Source organism: Archocentrus centrarchus, chromosome 8 (genome assembly GCF_007364275.1).
Source record: "Archocentrus centrarchus isolate MPI-CPG fArcCen1 chromosome 8, fArcCen1, whole genome shotgun sequence".
In the NCBI taxonomy this organism is placed as follows: Eukaryota; Metazoa; Chordata; class Actinopteri; order Cichliformes; family Cichlidae; genus Archocentrus; species Archocentrus centrarchus.
This window is the reverse complement of record NC_044353.1, coordinates 11,677,796-11,697,639: the sequence shown is the minus strand read 5'-3', so window position 1 is coordinate 11,697,639 and position 19,844 is coordinate 11,677,796. Positions and strand designations below refer to the sequence as shown.

Genomic DNA, 19,844 nt, shown 5'->3' with positions numbered 1-19,844 from the left:
AGATAAAGACTCTGGCCACAGTGCACTGCAGCACATTTGTAACTATAAATCCATCATTGTGTTAATTGCACTGCAGTTCTAATCAACCCTGTTGAAAAGGGTTAATGTCAGTGTGAGGGATGAACCGGGTCTTTCAACATTAAAAGGTCTGGACAGCCCAGCTCTCTTTGAGTTGCAGCATGCAGACTGTGGCCTCACCTAACCTGAGTCAAGGCCACTGCAGTGCTCAGTTGTCTTTACACAGTATGAGTGTAGAAAGACCCTGTTAGGCAAGTTACCACTTATCCAAAAAGATACTTACTCCAGCTGATATTGGACATGCACAATTATCAATAATTCCACGAAGATCTGGGTGCTTGCAAGCTGCTTTTAGGCTTCCACCAGTTTAGCCACAGTGGTCTGGGTGAACACATGCGCTTATACTGAAGTGGAACTGAAATGAGCTCTAAATGGACGTCAACGCTGTCCGGAGGGGAAAGCCACCACCACCAGTGAATGTTAACACAGGAAGCTGAGATTTACTGTACATGAACTGGTTCAAATCCAGTCGAGCAGCATGAAACCTGACACTCGTGGTTGCACCCTCAGACCCTCAAAAACTAGAACAAGGGGTCTGAGCACTCTGCACCACAAAAAACAGCAAGATAAAAAACTTCTGCATGCAAACCAGATGAGAGGAGTCAGAAGTGTCATCGCACTGAGAGCCATCCTGGTCTTTATATGACAGATGGGTCACACCACACGAAGCATCAAACTGCTGGAATAGCATGTATTGTAATTTAATCCCATTAATCTGTATGCTGATAATCCACCAACACCGACATAATCCTTTGTTGCTGGTTAATTACAGCAAATTTTAGCTCTACGATGACAAGTTTGATTGTTGTTTGGTGCTCACTTTGAGCGAGGGCCCCGTTTGGGTGAAGGGTAATTAAACACGCCGTGAAAACAACTCAACACCCCCCAAACAAACAAAGCGCCCCACAAACACATCACCCCGCACTTCACAGCTAATCTGGCTTCTGTCCGAGAAGTAGGACAGAAAGCAGCGAGAGGAGCGGCCGGACTTAAATGCTGCAAAGTACTTGCTTATTTCATAAAAACCAGACTCTTTTAGTTTGGGGGAACAGCAGTCAGGAGGAATCCCTTCTCCCTCTCTTTCCTCTTGTCCCGTTACTTTACCTTGTGAAGGCGAAAGCTCCTGTTTTATCTTCTCTCTCTGCGGGTCGGTGCCCTGCCGACGAAACCTAACTTCATCATCTTCAAGCCAGGCACGGGGAGGCAGGACCGAGGGGACGGAGAGGATAACACGGAGGTAACAACCCAAGCTTGTCGGCGGCAGGAGAGGCGGTTCGGCGGAGTCGGAAGATGCTAAGCTAGCTAACGGACTAGCCCATGCAGCCTGAAAGCGGGGGAACAACACTTCTGTTTGCTGCGGCTCTCCTCCTTCCTCTCCCTCCTGGTGCTGCTTAGGTCGTGGTGGGTTTGACCCACAGCAGCCCCCCCCTCTTCCCCGGTCACCCGGATCCCGTTATTGGTAACCAATGAGGACGAGGAAAGCTGCGAGCAATTACTAAGAAACGCCTACACAACCAAGCGCTCCCGAGAGTGATGCTCGGTTTGTAACACAGGACGCACCGGCGCTACGCCTTAACTTACTTCAGTCAGTACATCGCGGCAATCGGAAGTCCTTTACATAAAATGGAACTGCCAGAGAATAAAATAGCCACTAACAGTAATAAAGCGAATTCTTCTCACTTGAAATTGTGGGAAAAATACAATTTTACCTTAGTGTAAAGATTTTTTTTTAATGTCAAAAACTGTGTTTAAAAAAAAAAAAAAACCCAAGAACAAAAGTTGTGGTTTTTGTCCTTTAAAAATGGTTATCCCTTCGTTTTACAAAGAAAAATATATTAAAGGATTGGTGAGTCTGACCATTTATTGAAGTCTATCGGAGATACTTGCCTTTTAGCTGTATTTATTAGTATTTTATTTACTCATTATTTTTCATGCTCTTTCAGCCCAACTCTTGGACATTTCCAAGAGCTTGTGCTTGTTAAGAAAATAAGAATAATTCACATACCAGAAGTAGTTATACTAAGCTTTAATGTATAGCCTTATTCACATGCATTAGCTATGTAAAACATCTATTTACAAAAAAATATTCATTGTAAAAATAAATAATTGAAAGTTAGTGCAAACTGTTAGTGACGTGGCCTCAAAACATATTTGTGAAAAAAGACTTTGCCCTTTGGCAAAGCAGACAATCAGAAATGTGTCAGAAAAAACTAAACTATCTCTGTCAAACCAAATGCTTCCATTAATGTTAAATGCAAGATGAGGTTATATAAGTTTGCTTGTTATTTAGTGTGCACGCAAATGTTTCTTTTTGCAGCAATAAACTGGCTTCCTGACTTCTGGAAGACCACAGCTACGTTAAATTAATTGCCCCAAGAACAAAGCAAATCATGCTATTCTTCTAAAGAGTGGGACATATAACTGAGGAGACCTTAACTGTTATAGGTGCTATGACAGAGCAGCTGGATAATGATGTAAAACTATAAACATTAATGAGTGAGACATTCAGTCAAGTGTGACTCAGTTTCTCCTGAAATACAAATGTGACTGACATAAATGACATTTTATGTGCCAAATGATACATTAAGAAAATAACTGGATCAATCAAGGAAAAAAAAAAAGGTGTCATGGCCCTAATAAGAAAAACACTTTTTCAAAATGATCACAATGAACAACTTATCAACTTGCATAAACAGTGCCTTTACATACAAAAATAATCTGTCTTAAGATAGAGGTAGATAGAGTACATTTTTAAGGCAATAAACTATGATTTCTGTGTGTTTACATCCTCCTGTCTGTGCTATAGCAGAGTGATTTCACTTGTGGCAAAGGTGAGTCTCTTTTCTCTGACTGATAACATGTTCTCCATGTGCATGGCAATGACTCGGCACAGTTCCAGGCCTGGAAAACATATCACATAGACCCTTAAAGAACAACACTGGACTTATGATGAAGAGTGAATACAGACTGCAGAGAGGTACAGTTAGGGCCTTCAGGTTTTGGACAGAGACCTTTTTTGTTTTGTTTTGTTTTTATTTTGCTTCCGTACACCAACAGTGAATTTTATATCAAACAATCAGTATGGGATTGAAGCGCAGACTTTCAGTTTTAATTTAGTGCAGATCATACCACATCAACTGCAAATGCAACCCAAATTTGTTCCAAGGCAAATAAATGTGATATTCTTCTTCTCTGTGTACAAAAATGGCCATGATTCCTAAACAGTAACACTTTTGTTAACCTCCCTGAATTAAAGCTGAAAGTTTGTACTACAGTCCCATATTGATCGTTTGACTTAAAATTCACTGTGGTGGTGTACAGAGGCAAACTTACAAAATGTGTAACTGTCCAAAAAACGCAAGGACCAACAGTAAATACAAAGATTGTTACCAACACACCTAAGTTTTGAATCTATTCTTACGCACTCACCTGCTCCAGCTGCAACTGTGCAACACGCTGGTTAAGCAGGTCTCCTATCATGATCTCAACATATGGGTAACTGGAGCCAGATGTTGGTCTCTGGGTGCGAGTTGATTGGATCTCCTTCAGGGGGAAACGCACCGTAGTCTCCTAATCACACATAAACACACAAATGTGCATACAAATAAACATTCAAGGAATAAAGAGACATATAAAATTTAGTATCCAAAATTTTAAGGTTATATTCTCTCTCTCTTTTTTTAGTCATTTAGATTTAAAAAAAATGATGGTTGGAACAGCCAGCAAACAGCAAAACCAGGAGAGGGAGCCAAAGCTTTGTTTAAAAAGAATGAAATGGCTGCATGTTTTTGTCTTTTTATGATAACAGAGCAGATAAAAAGGTAAAATGAGCACAGCCTCTACATGTTTATGTGACTCACATGTGTATCCTTGTTGAGAAAGTGAAGTCCATTCAGATTAACGGCCAGGATGCACGGGCATGGATGGAGGAAGAGCCTGAACTCTGGATGTAGAAGAAGGAGGAGCCAAACATGGGGAAGGCACTTACCAGACCTGGGCAAAAACACACAAAAGCTCACGTCTGATATGGTGCCGCATTCAAGTTGTGAGTTAACAGTGTTTACGGAAAATGTCGTGACAAGTCAGTGTGGCTTTTCTTTTGTTACTATTCCAAACCAATGCTCCAAGAAGACACATTTTTTTTGTACTCATAGCTACTTAGAAATGGTATTTGGGATCAAAATAAGGCTTTTTTAAAAATGTATTTAGTAGTTGTTTCATGTGTTTATCATAATAGAATTGTGACAGAATATCCATGTGGATTTTCTATTAATGATGCAAAATTAATAATATAGGAGATGTAAAAGTTAAATGGTTACACTGTGAGTTTCTTTCAAACTCACACAGATATACACACACTCACAAAGAGCTATTGCCTTACCAAGGAACTGTGCACGGGCCTGGTGTGGGTTTAAGGGCTGGACCTGCGGCATGTGTTGCGTTGTCATATTCAGCCACTGCTGTGAACCCTCTTTGCTGTAGAACTGCGGAGGGACACACTCCTGCACCTCACGGCTAACACACACACACACACACACACACACACACACACACACATACACACATACACACACACACACACACACACACACACACACACAGCAGGTAAAATTATACATGTCCAAGTTAGCTGTTGTTTTCTATATAAGTTGACAATGTGCAAATGTAGGCATATTGTGTGATGATGCCGCTGTGATGATAATTCACAGGTGAACTTTACTGCCCAAGAAATTAATGGAACACTAATCAGAGCATAGCATCAAATCAATTAAACTTCTGGATATTGATCTGGTCAGTTAAGTAGCAGAGGGTGTTATTAATCAGTTTCAGCTGTTTTGGTTTTAATGACATTAACAACAGGTACAGTAGAGAGACAATAATACAACAACCCCCAAAACAGGAACGGTTTTTCAGGTGGAGGCCACTGATATTTTCCCCTCCTCACCTTTTCTGACTGTTTTTTCACTATTTTTTTATTTGGATAGGGTCAGTGTCACTACAGGTAACATGAGGCGATGCTTACAAAACACATTTTGTGTTTCAATAATTAGTGCTAAAGGTATTCAAATCAATAAAACGACAAGGGTGCCCAAACTTATGCACCTGCCTACCGTATTTTTCACCGCGGTCAAGTGAGCCCTCATTTTCGAAGACGCAGTCAAGCTAGCCGCACATAGAATTACGTTGCCCATTTACACCGCATATTACGGTACGGCTGCCAGTCGCCCTAAATAACACATCGGAAGTGTTGTTATCCTTCAATATACACCATTGCAATGCATTTTTCATAAAAAAAATACTGTCAAGCCTCTAATACTCAGCTTTGTAAAGGTGTAATTTATTTATCATCTCAATCTTTTAAAACAATATTTATTAATGTATACTCCACTTTTTTACTCAAAGTGACATTTTTGAGGTGTATTCATAGGAGGACTGTTCGAGGTGACGCAGAGCTTTCACCTGATTCTTGCTCACCTTGACCCCCACTGTATATGGACTGACTTTCATATCAAATAACTGTACGGTTTTCGAGAAAATTGCTTTCAAAATCCCAAGTACAGTAATGTATTATATTGGTATATTTCAACTGTATTCATAGGAGGACTGTTCGAGGTGACGCAGAGCTTTCGCCTGATTCTTGCTCACCTTGACCCCCACTGTATATGGACTGACTTTCATATCAAATAACTGTACGGTTTTCGAGAAAATTGCATGCAAAATCCCAAGTACAGTAATGTATTATATTGGTATTTTTCAACTGTATCCATAGGAGCGCTGGTCAAGGTGACGCAGAGCTTTCACCTGATTCTTGCTCACCTTGACCCCCACTGTATATGGACTGACTTTCATATCAAATAACTGTACGGTTTTCGAGAAAATTGCTTTCAAAATCCCAAGTACAGTAATGTATTATATTGGTATTTTTCAACTGTATTCATAGGAGCGCTGTTCGAGGTGACGCAGAGCTTTCACCTGATTCTTGCTCACCTTGACCCCCACTGTATATGGACTGACTTTCATATCAAATAACTGTACGGTTTTCGAGAAAATTGCTTTCAAAATCCCAAGTACAGTAATGTATTATATTGGTATATTTCAACTGTATTCATAGGAGGACTGTTCGAGGTGACGCAGAGCTTTCTCCTGATTCTTGCTCACCTTGACCCCCACTGTATATGGACTGACTTTCATATCAAATAACTGTACGGTTTTCGAGAAAATTGCTTTCAAAATCCCAAGTACAGTAATGTATTATATTGGTATTTTTCAACTGTATTCATAGGAGCGCTGTTCGAGGTGACGCAGAGCTTTCACCTGATTCTTGCTCACCTTGACCCCCACTGTATATGGACTGACTTTCATATCAAATAACTGTACGGTTTTCGAGAAAATTGCTTTCAAAATCCCAAGTACAGTAATGTATTATATTGGTATTTTTCAACTGTATTCATAGGAGCGCTGTTCGAGGTGACGCAGAGCTTTCACCTGATTCTTGCTCACCTTGACCCCCACTGTATATGGACTGACTTTCATATCAAATAACTGTACGGTTTTCGATAAAATTTCTTTCAAAATCCCAAGTACAGTAATTTATTATATTGGTATATTTCAACTGTATTCATAGGAGGACTGTTCGAGGTGACGCAGAGCTTTCGCCTGATTCTTGCTCACCTTGACCCCCACTGTATATGGACTGACTTTCATATCAAATAACTGTACGGTTTTCGAGAAAATTGCATGCAAAATCCCAAGTACAGTAATGTATTATATTGGTATTTTTCAACTGTATCCATAGGAGTGCTGGTCAAGGTGACGCAGAGCTTTCACCAGATTCTTGCTCACCTTGACCCCCCATATCAAATAACTGTACGGTTTTCGAGAAAATTGCTTTCAAAATCCCAAGTACAGTAATGTATTATATTGGTATTTTTCAACTGTATTCATAGGAGCGCTGTTCGAGGTGACGCAGAGCTTTCACCAGATTCTTGCTCACCTTGACCCCCACTGTATATGGACTGACTTTCATATCAAATAACTGTACGGTTTTCGAGAAAATTGCTTTCAAAATCCCAAGTACAGTAATGTATTATATTGGTATTTTTCAACTGTATTCATAGGAGGACTGTTCGAGGTGACGCAGAGCTTTCGCCTGATTCTTGCTCACCTTGACCCCCACTGTATATGGACTGACTTTCATATCAAATAACTGTACGGTTTTCAAGAAAATTGCTTTCAAAATTCCACTCAAAGTACAGTAATGTAGCTGTAGCATATAGGCAATTTTGAACTGTATTCATAGGAGCGCTGTTCGAGGTGACGCAGAGCTTTCGCCTGATTCTTGCTCACCTTGACCCCCACTGTATATGGACTGACTTTCATATCAAATAACTGTACGGTTTTCGAGAAAATTGCTTTCAAAATCCCAAGTACAGTAATGTATTATATTGGTATATTTCAACTGTATTCATAGGAGCGCTGTTCGAGGTGACGCAGAGCTTTCACCTGATTCTTGCTCACCTTGACCCCCACTGTATATGGACTGACTTTCATATCAAATAACTGTACGGTTTTCGAGAAAATTGCTTTCAAAATCCCAAGTACAGTAATGTATTATATTGGTATATTTCAACTGTATTCATAGGAGGACTGTTCGAGGTGACGCAGAGCTTTCGCCTGATTCTTGCTCACCTTGACCCCCACTGTATATGGACTGACTTTCATTTCAAATAACTGTACGGTTTTCAAGAAAATTGCTTTCAAAATTCCACTCAAAGTACAGTAATGTAGCTGTAGCATATAGTGACTGGCCTGCCACTGAAGAAAAAGAAGTCAGAGGTATGTCTTCATGGTTCCAGTAATTACTTTTAAACCTAGCTTATATTCAGATCACAATTTTGATATATTGAGCTGTAAATTTAAAATGGCATAGAGCATGCTGAATATGTTCAATATGTCCACACTGAACAGAGAAAGCTGCCCACACATAATGTGTCAGCACAGGAAGAGCTTGAACATGTTCTCATCCCCTAAAATAACTTTGTTTACCTTTATGTGGTACATGCTTGGTCATTGCATTTAACAATTCATAGCTTTCCATATTATATATATATACATATATATATATATATATATATATTAGGGCTGGGACTTTAACGCGTTAATTTCGATTAATTAATTACGGGGAAATTAACACGTTAAAAATTTAACGCATTTTAATCGCACTTTGCACCGTGGAACGTTTCTCAGTGCGCGAGTTCCCGGCATACAGATTATATCGACGCACAATGTCCAAATTAGGGGCCGCATCCTGCGAAGGACCCGGCCCACGTCTTTCGCAGCCCACGAACACCACAAAGGCCGGAAGTGAGCGGCTAGCCTTCATATCACCTGCCGTCACCTCTGCGTAGCTCATGTCGCCTAGCAACCGTGATTGCGAAGCACAGCTGTGTAAAGCAGCTGTTAAACGGAGAACGAACTTTTTCTCCTTTTTGTGGTTTAATTTTAAGTCTTTTTTTTTTAAGTCTTTTGTGGTTTAGTCTAAGTCAAAATAAGCTGTTAAAACAAGCATAACACATTTCAACATCAAGGAATACAGCTGAGAGAATGATTAATTTCCAAATATATTAAGTGAGACATTAATGTTGAATAAAACTATCCAGTTATGATGCTTAACTTTAATTTCAGGAGTTTGCTTATCACAGGAGCACTTCCACCCTTCATTGGTCTGTGTAGTAGACTGGTGGGAAAATAAACAACATTTGAAGTTTAAGCTTATGTATATTGATTTATTCATCAACTAAACTTAAATTAATATTTCTCATGTCAAATATTGAAATGCGATTAAAATGCGATTAATTTCGATTAATTAATCACAAAGCTTGTAATTAATTCGATTAATTTTTTAATCGAGTCCACCCCTAATATATATATATAGATATATATATATATATATATATATATATATATATATATATATATATATATATATATATATATATATGTATTTATTTATTTTTTTTTAAATCAAAGTAGTACTTCAAGTCTGTTTCTAGAATGACCGCAAGGGAGAAGTAGGTAGAAGAAAATGGCAACATACATGGCTAATGTATGTCAGTTTAGAAAGGGATTCATAGTAGATGTTATAAACCAAGCAAATCAGTCTTTCACACAGGGGTGCACAATTTTAAAAACTACATTGAGGAGAAGAATCCCGCAAGTCCTCAATTTGAAGTGCAATCAAATTAGTGCACATTTTTTCTGTCATTGAAAATGTAACCTTAATAGATCACTAATCCTAGTTTTCTCTTGAATACAAAACACCAGAAGGTGGCACAAGAATCACCAGCTCCACCTGAAAGGACACAGCATCTTGAGGAAAACCCAGCAGGATTGTCAGAGGGGACTGCATTACAGGTGACTTTAGATGCAACCAAAATTAAGTTTTGTTTTGTTTTGTTTTTTCCTGGGAATTATGTTATTTGTAACTTAAGAATGCACTACTGAATATTTTACACACAGGTCTCTACTCTGTGGAAAAAGAAGACAACAGAAGTGGTTGTTTCAGTGGTGCCATCTCAAATTCGAGGGAACAACCTCGTGATACGTCACAGTGAGCTCCTGTCTCTTCGGCCACATAGTTGGCTTGTAGGAGAGGTATGTATTCCTGAAACACTCTGCTCCAAAAATACCTTGATATTCACATCAAACCTGCTGCAAAAACGCAAATTATTATTTTTTTTTGGTTCAATATGTATTGCTTTTCTGTAAAGTATTGACATATCCACAAGACATAGGTCATTACAAAAATGGCTTGTCCTTCTTAGTTCAAAATGTTATGCACTCTAGATGAGTATTAATTTGTTATTTCTTATGTTATCAAGGTAATTGAGTGTCTATTGCACCAATGCGCAATTCAACTTAATTTGGGAAACACAGTTTATGTGATGAACCACTACACAAGCGGCGTGATCCTCTTTGGCAAGAGAGAAATGATCCGGAGACACAGTTTGTCAAAGGTAATTTATTTATTTATTTTTTTTTTTTAAATGAGCTAATTTGGTGCTTTTTGTCATTTTTAATGGTTTGACATTGTTTGTGCAGTTAAACAAAAATATGGTAATGATTTTTAAAATTTATGCCTGTTAAATTTGTAACAGGTAAACTTTGACAACTACAAAGCGATCGTGTCATTTGTAAATATCGGAAACATACACTGGAAGTTTCTGGTTAGTAAAAAAAACATTTAATAAATACATTTTAAAAGTTGCAGCCTGCATAATTTATGTGCTTTTTAAAATTGTTCTATCACAGTACATCAATGCAGCAGACAGTTGTCTGTATTTGGTGGATCCAACAAAAAATTCAGCCGAAAAGGACGAGTCCGACGATGCAGCCGAAAGATTCCGGTAATTAGTCTGTATTACCTATACATCCCTGACAATACATCACTTAATCTGCAATGTAATAGAAAAGGTGACACGGTGACAGCACCATAGCATTTCACTGTCACTGGAAATGCTCATATGATTTTAAATAGTTCTCAATACATTAAAATTTCTGTCTTAAATACTAGCACTCATAGGTTATGTGTCTTTGGAGACTGCGGTTAATAAACAGAAATAAGAATTTCAGAACACTGATTGGGAATATCAATAATGAATTGGTAGCTGTATAGGGCTTTACTTCCTTATGGAAGGGAGCTGTGGAGGTCATGATAGACTACCAAATTCAATGGTCATCAGTTGTGGAAAGGTTTTTGTTTTTTTTTTGTTTTTAAAGGAATACAAATCTGCAGCTTTAAGAACATGTTCAAATTCATGCTAAATTTGTATAAAATGAGACAAGGAGCACATGTTTGTTCTAAACAGTAATGGCTTAGTGACATCAAAATCATCATTACAAAATCAATTATCTGATTTGTCTACATTTTAGAAACGCATGTAAATTAACTATCATATAAAAAAAATGTTATGGTCACAGTGAATACTTCAAAATGAGGAGGACATGCCACAACAAAACAGACTGGGTGGATGTTAAACTCAGAGGAGGAGTGATGCCACATCCCTGTCAACGTGATGGATCTAGCTGCGGGGTACTGGTCATAATGGTATGTTAACACATGAGTTGAATTAAGGGGAAAAAAAGTACTGCAAATTGAGACAATATTTAATTGATCTTTTTTGTTTTGTCGTTATATTTGTAATTAAAATGAAAATGCATAGAATAATCATAGTGCTTGACTTTAGATGGCCAAAGCAGTAATGAAAGCCTTCCCAGAGAAACCAAAGATGAAATTTGGGACCACTAAAAAGAGATGGCCCAAGCACGAAGATCTTTGGCCCAGACAATCATTGATGCCTCAGGTGGATAAGATTTTATTGTTAAATTCAAGTCTGAATATTAAGCAATATTATTAGTCTTAGATTTGGTTTTAGTATTTGACAGCGACAACAACTGTGCCATGTGTGCATCAAGTAAGCCACCATGTGCAGGGCCATCCACCACTGACTGGGTACAGTAGTCCTTTATATATAATTTCCTTTTCATTCATTCATTTCTTAAGTACATTGTTCTCTAGGACAAAGTATTTTCCTGTTTAGGAGAACATTGATGTATTTATGTCAAACTCATCTACTTGGACAGTTATAACGCCCAGTTATTTGTTACAGATACAGTGTGATAGCTGTATGCGCTGGTTCCACTCAGAATGCCTGGATATGGAAAAAGCCCAGCTCGTCCAAGCACGCAGCACAGACTGGAATTGCGTTCTGTGTCTGAAATAAGTCCCCATGTTAAAAATGTGTTGTTACTGCTTTATAAAAGCAAGATGTTTTAAATATTAAGTGTTTTTTTTTTTTTGAACATGACTTTCTAGATTTAATTATCACTGTTCATGCATGAATGTTCTATATTGCCAGTGTGTTTAATCTGAAATCTTTTTCAAAATCTTTTCAAATACATAGTTGGAATTCATCTTTGTCCTTTCTATCATTCTGAAATTGTCATTCACTGTCTTGACTGGGACTCCAATTTCAATACACAAGCACTAAGGTCCGGTAATATCACAAACTAACCACTTATTAGCAGTATCACATTTGGTAGAAACTTTATATAACCTTGAAACTATGCATATATTTGAATAGATTAAAACTGATTTTGTCTTATTATTGTGGGTCCCAAAGAGTACACCAATTTTAGAAACAAATGAAGTACAGAAATGTAACTGGTTTTTTAAAGCAATTTTCTCGAAAACCGTACAGTTATTTGAGATGAAAGTCAGTCCATATACAGTGGGGGTCAAGGTGAGCAAGAATCAGGTGAAAGCTCTGCGTCACCTTGACCAGCGCTCCTATGGATACAGTTCAAAATTGCCTATATGCTACAGCTACATTACTGTACTTTGAGTGGAATTTTGAAAGCAATTTTCTTGAAAACCGTACAGTTATTTGAAATGAAAGTCAGTCCATATACAGTGGGGGTCAAGGTGAGCAAGAATCAGGTGAAAGCTCTGCGTCACCTCGAACAGTGCTCCTATGAATACAGTTGAAAAATACCAATATAATACATTACTGTACTTGGGATTTTGAAAGCAATTTTCTCGAAAACCGTACAGTTATTTGATATGAAAGTCAGTCCATATACAGTGGGGGTCAAGGTGAGCAAGAATCAGGTGAAAGCTCTGCGTCACCTTGACCAGCGCTCCTATGGATACAGTTGAAAAATACCAATATAATACATTACTGTACTTGGGATTTTGAAAGCAATTTTCTCGAAAACCGTACAGTTATTTGATATGAAAGTCAGTCCATATACAGTGGGGGTCAAGGTGAGCAAGAATCAGGCGAAAGCTCTGCGTCACCTCGAACAGCGCTCCTATGAATACAGTTGAAATATACCAATATAATACATTACTGTACTTGGGATTTTGCATGCAATTTTCTCGAAAACCGTACAGTTATTTGATATGAAAGTCAGTCCATATACAGTGGGGGTCAAGGTGAGCAAGAACCAGGCAAAAGCTCTGCGTCACCTTGACCAGCGCTCCTATGGATACAGTTCAAAATTGCCTATATGATACAGCTACATTACTGTACTTTGAGTGGAATTTTGAAAGCAATTTTCTCGAAAACCGTACAGTTATTTGAAATGAAAGTCAGTCCATATACAGTGGGGGTCAAGGTGAGCAAGAATCAGGTGAAAGCTCTGCGTCACCTTGACCAGCGCTCCTATGGATACAGTTGAAAAATACCAATATAATACATTACTGTACTTGGGATTTTGCATGCAATTTTCTCGAAAACCGTACAGTTATTTGATATGAAAGTCAGTCCATATACAGTGGGGGTCAAGGTGAGCAAGAATCAGGTGAAAGCTCTGCGTCACCTCGAACAGCGCTCCTATGAATACAGTTCAAAATTGCCTATATGCTACCGCTACATTACTGAACTTTGAGTGGAATTTTGAAAGCAATTTTCTCGAAAACCGTACAGTTATTTGATATGAAAGTCAGTCCATATACAGTGGGGGTCAAGGTGAGCAAGAATCAGGTGAAAGCTCTGCGTCACCTCGAACAGCGCTCCTATGAATACAGTTGAAAAATACCAATATAATACATTACTGTACTTGGGATTTTGAAAGCAATTTTCTTGAAAACCGTACAGTTATTTGATATGAAAGTCAGTCCATATACAGTGGGGGTCAAGGTGAGCAAGAATCAGGCGAAAGCTCTGCGTCACCTCGAACAGCGCTCCTATGAATACAGTTGAAATATACAAATATAATACATTACTGTACTTGGGATTTTGCATGCAATTTTCTCGAAAACCGTACAGTTATTTGATATGAAAGTCAGTCCATATACAGTGGGGGTCAAGGTGAGCAAGAATCAGGTGAAAGCTCTGCGTCACCTCGAACAGTCCTCCTATGAATACACCTCAAAATGTCACTTTGAGTAAAAAAGTGGAGTATACATTAATTCATTTTGTTTTAAAAGATTGAGATGATAAATAAATTACACCTTTACAAAGCTGAGTATTTAGAGGCTTGACAGTATTTTTTTTTTATGAAAAATGCATTGCAATGGTGTATATTGAAGGATAACAACACTTCCGATGTGTTATTTAGGGCGACTGGCAGCCGTACCGTAATATGCGGTGTAAATGGGCAACGTAATTCTATGTGCGGCTAGCTTGACTGCGTCTTCGAAAATGAGGGCTCACTTGACCGCGGTTATTTTTCGGACTATACGTCGCTCCGGAGTATAGGTCGCACCAGCCAAAAAATGCATAATAAAGAAGAAAAACATATATAGGTCGCACTGGACTATAAGTCGCACTTTTTTTTTGGGGGGGGGGGGTTGATAGAATCCGAGACTCAGAGCACAAATTCCATCTTGAACGGCAATTTAAAATAATAATGGATTAAAGAACAGGACGAACACGGTTACACCTACGTTATGCTAACGTAGCACATTCAGCTACATGACGCACAACGAACACGTGTTCGGTATTGTAACGTTGTAAACACACTTCCAAAGTCGGCGATATTCACAACAAAGGTCGTCTTTATTAACAGAAAAACGGCTGCTGTAGGCCACAGCCACGCCAACCACAACTACAACAGCGGAACAGCAACACACACACAGGCAAGCTCTCGGTCTTTTTCTCTCTCTCCATGCTGCCTTCACGAACCTCCCGAACAGTCCGAAATCCCACAACATCAACACGCTCTCTAACTAAGAGAATCGCTACAGTATGTTAACGTAACATTAAGTATTCAGATAACCATAGCATAAAGAACATACTAACAAGTTAACCAAACCATCAATCCATTGAATTCTTCATCCTCGGTGTCACTTCTAAACAATTCCGTACACTCCGTAGACGAAGCGCCGCTTCCTCTTCTGTGTCGCGTTAGTCAGACTCGTCGTCAGCTGCAGTTCCAATTATTCCAGCCTTTCTGAATCCCAACAGGATGGTTTGTCACTGAAGCCCATGTTTTCTTGATCCATCCAATGACTTCCAGGAAAGTTGGGTGGCGCATTCTCCCAGTTGCCGTTAAGCTGTGCTCTCCATCCATCATCCACTGCGCCCACAGGTTACGCAAGACTGCCTTAAAGCTGCAGTTCACGGAGATGTCAAGTGGCTGGAGTATTTTGGTTCATGTGTTATAAATGTCACATATACGTCGCTCCGGAGTATAGGTCGCACCCCCAGCCAAACTATGAAAAAAAGTGCGACTTATACTCCGGAAAATACGGTAATTTTGTTTAAATAATTATCGCACACTTTATGTAAATCCTATAAACTTCATTTCACTTCTCAAATATCACTGTGTTTGTCTGCTATATATATTTAACTGAAATTGTTGAGCCAAACAACCAATGATTTAAAAAGGAAAATCTTGAACATTATCAGGGGTGCCCAAACTTTTGCATACCACTGTATGTGTGAAATCTGCTCTCTCTTTCTATTCCCTGTCAGTCCTCTTCCTGCAGCATTTTGGATCAGCTGAAGGTTTTTCAAGGAGCTTTTAGGACAACCTGATAATAATTAATTACAATAGTCCAGCCTGAAAGAAATAAATGCATGAACTAGTTTTTCAGCATCACTCTGACAAAAGATGTTTCTAATTTTAGAAATATTGTGCAAATGCAAGAAAGCAGTCTTACATATAATATGTGCATTGAAGGACATATCCTGGTCAAAAATGACTCCAAGATTCCTCACAGTGTTACTGGAGGCCAAGGTAATGCCATCCAGAATAAGTATCTGGTTAGACACCATGTTTCTAAGATTTGTAGGGCAGAGTACAATAACATCAGTTTCATCTGAATTTAGAAGCAGGAAATTAGAGGTCATCAGACCTTTATGGCTTTAAGACATCCCTGCAGTTTAATTGATATGTGTCTTCTGGCTTCATGGGTAGATAAAGCTGGGTACCATCTGCATAGCAGTGAAAATGCATGCTCTGCCTTCTAATAATACTACTTACGGGAAGCATGTATAATGTAAATTGAATTGGTCCTAGCACAGAACCCTGTGGAACTCCATAATTAACAGTGTGTAAAGAAGACTCCTTATTTACATGAACAAATTGGAGTCTATTAGATAAATATGATTTAAACCACTGTGTGGAGTACCTTTAATACCAATGGCATGCTCTGTAATTAAATATTTTTGTCAACAGTATCAAAAGCTGAGGTCTGACCTAAAACCAGTAGAACAACTCAGGGACAATATGTTTCAGTCCATCTGACGCCTCCAGGTTGCACCTCAGACTGTCCAGGAGCTCACTGATACCTTGGTCCAGATCTGGGAGTAGATCCCCCAGGACACCATCCATCCTCTCATTAGGAGCATGCCCCAACATTGTCAAGCATACATACAAGCACGTGCAGACCATACAAACTACTGAGTACCATTTTGAGTTGCTGCAATGAAATTTTGGCTAAATAGATTAGCCTGCCATGTGAAAAAAACTATGTGTGCTTTAACTCACATGTAAAATTAGTTTCATTCTATTTCATTTAAGGAACATTTCTAAATTGTGGATTGTGGTTTCTTCATCTGAACTGAAGAAAATTATTCATGCATTTGTGCCATTGTGCCTAGCAAATTGTACTGCCCTGTTTACTGGCTTAAATAAATCATCTCTTTCTTGCCTCCAAGTGATACAAATGCTGCTACCAGACTGTTAACACATTCCAGTAAGTGAGCTCACATTACCCCTTTTTTATTTTTTGCATTTTTGGCCACAGTGGCTTTATCAACAGTGGACAGAGACAGGAAATGGGGGAAAGATACAGGGGAAGACACGCGGGCAAATTGGCGACAGGCCGGGACGCAAACCTGCGCCACCCGCACCGCAGCGCGCATGTGTATGTGGTCGCCGGCTTCACCACTAAGCCACCCAGGCGCCCACATTACCCCAGTTTTATACCTTTTACACTGACCTCCAGATGATTTTAGAATTTTTATTAAATTCTTGTACTTACATTTAGAGCACTAAAGGGACAAACTCCAGACCATTTATCGCATCTTCTTCTTCAAAACACTGCTCCTCACACTCTTCAATCACAGATTCAGAACCTGTCAGTTGTTTCTCGCACAAGACTGAAGGCTATTGGAGAACAAACCTTTCAGTCTGTGGCACTAAAGTTTTGGAATAGTCTCCCACTGCAGTGACACTCAGCTGACTCTGTGGACTCCTTTAAAAAGCAGTTGAAAACTTTTTTTTAACTAGGCTTTCTGTTGAGATTCTTATTTATATTAACATAGAGTTCTTTGTCAAGTTTGAGAGCTAGACTCCATATAACCCTTCTGAACCAAAGTGCTATGCAAATGTGATTTGGCACACTTGCTGTACAAGTATGGCAAAAGTTTCCAGTGACAACTGGGTATATTTACATTGTGGGGAGGTAGATGGTGTCTTTGGCACGATGCTGTAGGGCAGCCAGCCTGGCAATCTGCTGCAGATGCTGTTCACTGGGCTTACCCTGAGGAACCACACTCAGCAAGGCCTTCAGGTAATCTGGCAACACCTTGAAAAGAGAAGCAGACTGTGCATTAGTCTGTGATATTAATATATTCACCCACTCAGTATGAAATTTCTTTGAGGTCTAGGTTCAGCAATGTCAAATAATTGCCAAAATTATTCTGTCAGCTATCCAATTAAATATTAGTGTGTCACTTTTTTTTGGCCAGGCAGTTTATTTGAGCTAAAATTTCAGAACTGTTACCACCTACAACTCTGTGAAAGGAGATCTGTACCTGGTTATAGTGCATGGTGACATAGAGTTCATTGTCAAGTTTGAGAGCTAGACTCCATATAACCCTTCTGATCCAAAGACTATAGTTGGCATCCACAGGCTCTGCCTCTGTGACGATGTCCAGGATGTACTCTCGCTTGTTCAGGGGACGTACATTCTGACCTACACAGAAAGGCACTTTAGTTACCCTCTACTGTCCAATAGATGGTAACTACAAATATCAAATCCAGCAAAAGAACATGTTGGCCTTTTAGAGTTCCACTGAAACAAGACCCTTGTTACCTTTGTGTGTAACCAAAAAGATGGCATATTCATCCAGTGCCTCCAACCTTTGGAGTCCCATCTCAAAGCAAAGCTCCTCGATCACATCCAAAGCAACCTAATATGAAGAAGTTCATTCACATTAAGCAAAGCTGACACTACGAGCCACAAAGTCAGCATCTGTGTTTTACATTTAAGGACTATGGTCAGTGTGTGTGTGTGCATGTGTGTGTTTTCTACTCACAGAGCATGTCTTGATTTTCAAGTGCCTTTCAATGCCACCTGGGAGCAGGAACAGCTGTCTCTTGGAGCTACGCCCAGCCTGTACACGAAAAACAAATCAGTTGGAAAACTCACACGCCACTGTACACAGCTGTTACTGACAGTAGTTATGTAGCAAAGTCACAGATGCCACAATGAGAAAGTCACCACTGTAACTGAATTAGAATGCAAGCCTTATCTGATTGTTATAAATACAGAAAAAGGAGTACAGACTGGGAATATGACCACTGGTTTCCAATATTTTTAAAAAGTTGTTGACACTAAATAAATGTTAGCATCATTAAAAATTTTTTTAACATATTTTAAGTCTTACTTAAGCCACATAGGAGTGCTGCATGGATGAATTACAAACTAACCAGCATTGCTTTGAGCTCCATGCTGTTGGGATTACTGTACACGACCAACCATATTGAAAAGTCCTCCTCAGATTCTGCTCACATGCACTGGCAATACCTGTCAATTGGAGAAGCAGATAGTAAAGACTTTAGCAGATCAGTGAAGTCTGAAAATGATGGACTGATGAAATTGATGTCTACCTTGGTACAGCAGACCAGGGCTGGCACATGCATCTTGGAAAAATGTCAACAGAAATGGCTTCATAACGTCAGAGCAGCGATGGAAAGCTGTGAGAATATACATCAGCCTCCATCCTCTCTGACAACTGTCCCTACACAGAAAGATACACACACACACACAGCTACAAAAGCCTCTCCACAATCACATCTCTGTTGATTAAGAACAAGTGAGCACTGGAAGCCTTACGGTTTGGAGCTGGTGTTGGCAGTGACTTGCTTCATCACTTGGCAGTAGGCTTCATCCTTCATCAGGCCATGGTCACCACTTAACTAGATTTATAAGCACAGGCATGAAGAAGAACATTCATGCAACATCTATAAAATCACACGCATAGACCTTGTCTGTCTTGTTATTACTGTGCATAGACATTTTGCTCATGTCTGCATACCTTCAATATAGTGGTGACTAGGTCCTGCTCAGTCTGGCCTTTCAGTGGGAAGTCTCCCATAAACTTCATTATAGCTGGGCAAAAGAAACAGCAGTAACACATGTTTTCTGATCTATTTTATTTGAAGCATACTGAGGCTTTTATACTAAAAATGAACTGATTTGTCAAAAAAAAAAAAATCACTAACAGTATATATATATGTATATATTTGTAGCCTCCCACTATCTTCTGCTTTGACCTCCTAGTTTCCCCCTCTTTTCCATACTCTGCTCTTACCTAAGAAGATGTCAGCAGCCACCCTGTTCATCCCACTGTCTGAGAAGTCAATCAGTGACTCCTGGATTGGAGACTAGAAAGAGAAACACAATGTTAAATCATTAGAACAAAACGGTCAGAATAAACATTTTACAGGTCTATGCACAGGTACACAAAAGCACTAACTGTTAAATTAAGAAATATGTACTGCATATGTGAACATGAAGACATTAT

General features: G+C 39.1%; 2 protein-coding genes across 2 annotated transcripts in view; both read right to left on the bottom strand.

Annotated features, from left to right (window-relative positions):
• The window catches only part of llgl1 (LLGL scribble cell polarity complex component 1), a gene marked incomplete at its 5' end in the record, with an annotated part of 35,921 nt that extends 34,390 nt beyond the window's left edge, over nt 1–1,531 (bottom strand). The window contains 1 exon segment of the mRNA XM_030735461.1: nt 1,178–1,531. Coding sequence (XP_030591321.1) covers nt 1,178–1,531 — 354 coding nt within the window.
• A 620-nt stretch (nt 1,532–2,151) lies between these two features.
• Nucleotides 2,152–19,844, bottom strand: part of myo15aa (myosin XVAa) — a 51,221-nt gene continuing 33,528 nt past the window's right edge. Inside the window, 15 exon segments of the mRNA XM_030736033.1 lie at nt 2,152–2,979; nt 3,504–3,648; nt 3,939–4,000; nt 4,003–4,071; nt 4,460–4,593; nt 17,487–17,620; nt 17,850–18,010; nt 18,131–18,227; nt 18,354–18,431; nt 18,748–18,794; nt 18,797–18,844; nt 18,928–19,058; nt 19,154–19,236; nt 19,356–19,429; nt 19,632–19,704. Of these exon segments, the coding sequence (XP_030591893.1) occupies nt 2,879–2,979; nt 3,504–3,648; nt 3,939–4,000; nt 4,003–4,071; nt 4,460–4,593; nt 17,487–17,620; nt 17,850–18,010; nt 18,131–18,227; nt 18,354–18,431; nt 18,748–18,794; nt 18,797–18,844; nt 18,928–19,058; nt 19,154–19,236; nt 19,356–19,429; nt 19,632–19,704 (1,437 nt within the window). The 3' untranslated portion in view covers nt 2,152–2,878.